This window comes from Hippocampus bargibanti, linkage group LG05 (assembly GCF_051943395.1).
Source record: "Hippocampus bargibanti isolate YZ-2025 linkage group LG05, ASM5194339v1, whole genome shotgun sequence".
In the NCBI taxonomy this organism is placed as follows: Eukaryota; Metazoa; Chordata; class Actinopteri; order Syngnathiformes; family Syngnathidae; genus Hippocampus; species Hippocampus bargibanti.
In genome coordinates, this window is record NC_142738.1 from 18,273,978 (window position 1) to 18,279,874 (window position 5,897).

Below are 5,897 nucleotides of genomic sequence, written 5' to 3' on the forward strand. Positions count from 1 at the left end.
GCATACAGGCATTAGCCACAATTACTCTTTGTACAAGTGTCACTGAGTGTCCAAGAGAGCAAACCTATTGCACAGTGTACATTTTCTACTTGACTGTCATGTGTATCAATGAGTCACTGTACTGAAACATTTAATATATGTACACATAATCAATAGCATGAGTAACTGTTATTTTCACTGTATTTTGTATGACAATAAAATATTGACTGTTTGTCACATATGTGACGGGGGTCACAACAGTGACTGTCTTCATCTCCACGATGCTGCCGTATTAATGAAGACGAGACGCGTGGATGTGTCTTTTCATTTCTTTTATTTCTGCAACACAGTATGGCAGAAGGGATGGGTGAAGTCGCATGGGTTTCGTCTTGTGATTAACCTGAATCTCCTCGAGATTGTTCTCAAATGCAAAACATTGTAGATAACAAAACAGAATTAACAACGTGTGATCGTATAGTGGTTATTTACAGGAAAAGAGAATACAACACAAGTTCACTGTTATTTACAAGATGTCCCTGAACGCATCATGGGCGGAGACTCGGCAGAACACGCGGTGCGCTTGTAATGGCTGGCGCACAGTTCAACGCGCCACGGACACTCACGGGCAAATGAAACACGACACAAGAAACTAAATATTGTTCAATAAAAACGAAATGAAACAATTATTACCTGCAACACAGTATGGCAGAAGGGACGGGTGAAGTCGCATGGGTTTCGTCTTGTGATTAACTGCGATAGAAAAGCACATATGCTCCAAAGTTCCACTCTACAAAACGTGAAGTAAATAATGACACAAAAAGTAATCTGAACTCGAAATGAATAAGGGAACTAATTAGATAACACTAGACAGTACAAAAGGGGAAACAAAATAAGATATTGTCATGAAAATGCGCGTTAATCAAGACCAAAAGAAAATTGCGACTCACCCTGAATCTCCTCGAGATTGTTCTGGAAACTATGGGCGGGACATAGTGCCACACTGTGCGCCGTTGCGTCACTTCCTTCATAATTTAATAATCTAAGCGCACAACTCCGTTACACATATCCAACCTTTCGCATTGCCAAGAAGTTTAATTTTGATGTGAACGTGGCAGCATGGAAAAGACACGAAATCTGACTTTATATTCATTGTTAGATACACATGCAAAATCCATTATATGAGCAAATCTAAAGCCACCTGTTTTTCATAGAAAATGGTTATTTATGGTTTTGCTGTTTTTGTTCCAATAATTCGGGTGGTTTGAAAATAAAAGACATAATTGATTATTCACTAATTTTTGCTTGTCACACACCAGCTCAAGCCCTATCACCCACAAATAGCGGCGGCCAATTTTTCTTTGAAAGGGTGAATATATTAATACTTTAGTGCTGTGTTTTAGAAGGTTGACCTGAAGAACAGTGGCACAATCTTTTGGCATGGAGGTTTTGGGCATAACCACAATAATCAGAATCAGAATCAGAATCATCTTTATTGCCAAGTATGTAGAACACACAAGGAATTTGTTTCCGGTAGAACACGCTGCACTAGTATCGTCGTCAAAAAAAACTGCTAAGTGGCACTATACAGTTCCATTTTGGCTACTGTTGAAGAGTTCAAAGAGTTAATGGCTTGGGGGAAGAAGCTGTTTAAATGTCTGCTGGATTTGGTGCGCATGGATCGGTAGCGCCTGCCTGAGGGGAGTAGCTGGAAAAGGTGGTGGGCAGGGTGCGGAGGGTCCAGTAGGATTTTCCGCGCCCTTGTTCGGATTCTTGCAGTGCGCAAGTCCTCGAGAGTGGGTAGGGCAGTGCCAATGATTTTTTTCCGCCGTCCTAACCGTCCGTTGAAGTCGGATTTTGTCCATTTTTGTGGCGGCCCCGAACCAAACGGTGATAGAAGAACACAGGATGGATTCGATGACAGCCGTGTATAAATGTTGCAGCACCTCCTGTGGCAGGCCATGCTTCTTTAGCAGCCTCAGGAAGTACATTCTCTGTTGGGCCTTTTTCAGAATAGAGTTGGTGTTGACCTCCCACTTCATGTCCTGGGAGACTGTGATAATGTTGTAAAACTGAGCTTTTAGGACAATTTGTAAACATAAGTATGACTGAGGACATTATTTATGGAGAAGCACCATAAAGGACACCTAGCTGTCGAGTAAAGGCCTTTTAATAGAAGTATTCCAACAATGTAAACAAGGAATACAGGCTGAGATGGGAATGTGATGTAATTGAAAATGATCTTTTTGTTTCATACAAGATATGGAAATTTAAACGTTATCAGTTCATGACTACTGAAAGCTGTCAAGGGAAATTATCTTTGTGATTCAGAGGACATGGTGAGGTGGTTTTGAATGGCAGTTTTGGTGAGGTTATTTTTTGTCTTCTACAGTTTATCTTCACTGCACAAGTGACATAAGTTGCTGTCGGCGCTCTCCACTAATGAAAAAATGTAGTTTCCGTGGCAACAGTCTTATCTCCACAGGCATGGCCTCAAACTCCTCGTTGTCAATGTTGAAGAAGCCGCCGTTGTTCTACAGGGTGACAACAGAGGTAAACTCAGCCATGCCCTGCTTGACTTCACAATATTATTATCATCACAGTTGTCGTAGTTGAAGGTTAATTGAAATGACCTGTGGCAGCTGGAGCCGGCAAGCACTGGCTTCCAGTTTTGTGGAAGTTGCACTGAAAGTGGTTGGGTCGTTATGTTTCTGATTTCTGTTGAGGAGATAGGGGGGAAAGAACATTTATTTTGTCATATTTTCACTTTTCTTTTTCTATGTTGAATTTAGACAAGACACTAACCCGATGGTGATGAATTCGCTCACAGTAAAGTTGTCAGACTCGGCACAAATCATCATGGAGTCATTGATGCGCTGCAAGTTGGGAGAAAGAAAAAGGTGCGAAAGTGTTATAGGTGAACGCCGTGTCTAATTCTTGACATGTTATACTGACGCGTTCAACAGGGTTCTTGTTGTGTGTTTGAATATACAGCTCAAGTGAAGAGAGCTTCTGTTCCTCCCATTGCTCTGGTTCTTCTTTTGGAGGCTCTGCAGAAACATTAAAGGAGAGTGAACATTCTCTTGAAACACAGGAGTCAGCATATAAGCATAAATAATACCTTCTGGTGGTGGATTCCAGTAGTTTCTCAGCCTGCGGACAATGCGATAGAGCAGGTTGGGTCTGGAACTCATATGAGGAGGCATGTCAGGCGGCCGAAGAGTGGGAGCCAAGTAAGTCATTGTCACATCATGACCTAAGGGCCACTCCTATATCATTTTAAGACAGTGACACACCATAAGCATTGCGTTTTAAGTGTTGTCTTGAATGACAAACCTACCCGAAAGGTGCGAAACCAAAGAGCAGCGTTTGTCTTCAGTGGTCCTAGGTACCAATATCTGAAAACATTGATACATTTATTGAATGCTATTCAACCACATTTTACATCACATTTGCATGCTTACATTGCTTATATCTTTTTATTTCAACTTAAAGAAATAAAATTAAAATAAATGACAAAACATTCACTTACAAACCAGCCCCACCATAACCAAAAAAGTATCAGTAAATGTATTCTTAAAATTATGTTATTACAGTGAGAGAAATATATTTTATGCAAGGATTTTTCTCATAACGCTTTATTTAAATTCCGATTAATTTCCTTATTATGAAATCCATGTGGGATTGTTGCAATATGACAATTGTGGTCATTCCAGCCATTATATACCTCTTATAAAAGATGGGTTTGTTATATCTGGATCAAGTTCTACTAAAATATACAGAAATGAGCAATGTTATATCAAGAAAATGTGCCTGAGGTAGTCTTACTTGCTAACAGTTGCAGAAACATCTCGAAAAGCACCCCAACGCAGTCCCATCAGAGCATAGACAGGCTTCTCTGTCTCTGCCTGAAATATTAAAATTAATCTTAAAGACGGACTAAAAACCATCTCATTAAAAAGTTACTAAACTCTCACATTGATTTGAAGTACATCCAGAGGCACGGTTTCACCCCTCAGTATGGACAGAGTTGCTGATGTAATTTCTCTGCATATTTATAGACAAAGAGGAAGAAGGAAAGGGGAAAATATTCAGAAAGTGATCAGGATTATAATGGATTCCTATTGATACTCCATACAGTATATATATTTTTAAGAGGATATAATATGCAACATTTACTTGAGAAGTACTTGGATACAAATAGTTGGGTCTCTCGATATGATGACCACTTATCAAATGCATACATTTTGAAGTACTGACTCTATTAAGTGAAATAAATATTGTCTTCACAGATATTGTCTTATTTACTCACTTGACCTTGTTGTCACTGAGGATGGAAAGAGTGGCACTCAAAGTATTTTGAGAGCCAAGTGGGATGAATCCAATTGGTGTGCGACTAAACGAATCCTGTTGACATCAACAGTTTATTGGAGAAGTACAAACACAAATGCAGTTGATAATTGTACAAACAATATTCTCCATTCCATCCTATGTAGGCGAACCTACTTGATCTGACCTCCGGAGTAAACCTGTGACAACTTCTTGCAAAGTGCCATCCCCTCCGGCCACAATTAACATGTCTGTGTGTTCTATGAGGTCCATCATTTTTTTGGCTTGCCCTTCATAATCCGTCTGGGGGGAATCACACATACACACGCGCGCACACACATACACACACGTACGCGCGCACACACACGTGCACGCACGTACACAGTGGCATAATGTCATATATGTGGTGCCAAAATCAAGCCAGGATTCCAAGATCACAATTCCAATACAACAAATGTAATACCTTCACTACTGTAATCTCAATGCCAGCTAGGTGTAGAATAGGAGCAGCATTCTTTTCAAACAAACTGTTGGCTTTCCTGCAAAGATGGCAAACAAAGTTATTCAAACCATATACCTGTATACATTTAGTAACAATTCAAGGGATTTCAGCCGTTTGTTACTCACCCATTACAAGCTGCAGGGTTCAGGATCACGGTAGCCTTCTTTAAACGTTCATTTGGTGCTATTAATTGCCGCCCAAATTCCTAATAATACATTAAAAACATTTAATTGTTATTAATGATTCCCAACAAAAATATGTCATTTGTTTTAGTATTTCCAGAGGTTGAGGTGGGGGCAAAAGAAGAGACATGAAAGTAAACTTCATTCATAGTTTTCTGACGTTAAGCTTCTTTACACATATGTTCAGCATTTTACACTGCTTCTCAATGGGAATTTTATTTGACTTACCCTAGCTTCGATGCAAGCTTCTCTTCGCAGAACGTTATCACTAAAATGATAAAATAAGTCAAACCAAAGACATAAATACAGTTTCGCATTGTCTTTTTGACACCAACCAATATCTCCCATAAAGCCAGTGGCTTCCGTAAGACAGGACACAGGCAGCAAATGTCGACTTCTTCCAATGATTACGCAATGTCCGGAAAACTCTCACAACACGCGCCATTGTACGGTAGAATCTACGCAAAGCCTTGCACAAAAAATAACAAATGCTGTAACATGTTACATGCCGAGAATGTGTTCATTTGCAGCGGTCACAGCTTCAAGTTCCTGCAACTATCATCAATGTGTTGCTGTTACATCAAAATAGTACGGGTCGTACACAAAAACGAGACTAAATTTGTTCCACCTGCTGGATTATTATTCTCTCAGTTTAAGAACATTTTAACTGGGATTATTTTATATATTATAATGAAATATATATAGTTATCTCACAATAAAAACATTATGACGTTTACCTTCAAATAATAAATCGTAATGCCGAAATTTACGGCGACCAGCGTTGGACTACAATTCCCATAAAATACAAACCCAAGACCTTGCCTGATAGAATTGCAATTAATTGTGGTTTGGAATTGTGTGTGTATAATTGAAATCGTAGTCTTAGAAAACGTTTAGAATGAAAATTT

At 39.4% G+C, this 5,897-nt stretch overlaps 1 protein-coding gene across 1 annotated transcript; it reads right to left on the bottom strand.

Moving 5' to 3' along the window:
* Nucleotides 1-2,130: 2,130 nt before the first annotated feature.
* agk (acylglycerol kinase) lies at nt 2,131-5,569 on the bottom strand. The gene is made up of 14 exons (XM_088997075.1): nt 5,325-5,569; nt 5,218-5,257; nt 4,933-5,012; nt 4,769-4,844; nt 4,483-4,608; nt 4,289-4,383; nt 3,954-4,023; nt 3,805-3,884; nt 3,317-3,374; nt 3,098-3,245; nt 2,932-3,026; nt 2,782-2,852; nt 2,610-2,694; nt 2,131-2,510 (listed from the first exon to the last, which is right to left on the bottom strand). Exons 1-14 carry the CDS (start codon nt 5,432-5,434, stop codon nt 2,376-2,378), a joined length of 1,269 nt encoding a protein of 422 aa, XP_088853201.1. The 5' UTR covers nt 5,435-5,569; the 3' UTR covers nt 2,131-2,375.
* Nucleotides 5,570-5,897: the final 328 nt, after the last annotated feature.

Bases quoted from the DNA above. Each gene is read 5' to 3' on its own strand.
- agk (XM_088997075.1), bottom strand. From the start codon at position 5,434: ATGGCGCGTGTTGTGAGAGTTTTCCGGACATTGCGTAATCATTGGAAG. The intron at 4,609-4,768 runs GTATTACATTTG...GATTCCCCCCAG, and splicing joins TTGAGATTACAGTAGTGAAG to ACGGATTATGAAGGGCAAGC. The intron at 2,695-2,781 runs GTTAGTGTCTTG...TCTCCTCAACAG, and splicing joins AGCGAATTCATCACCATCGG to AAATCAGAAACATAACGACC.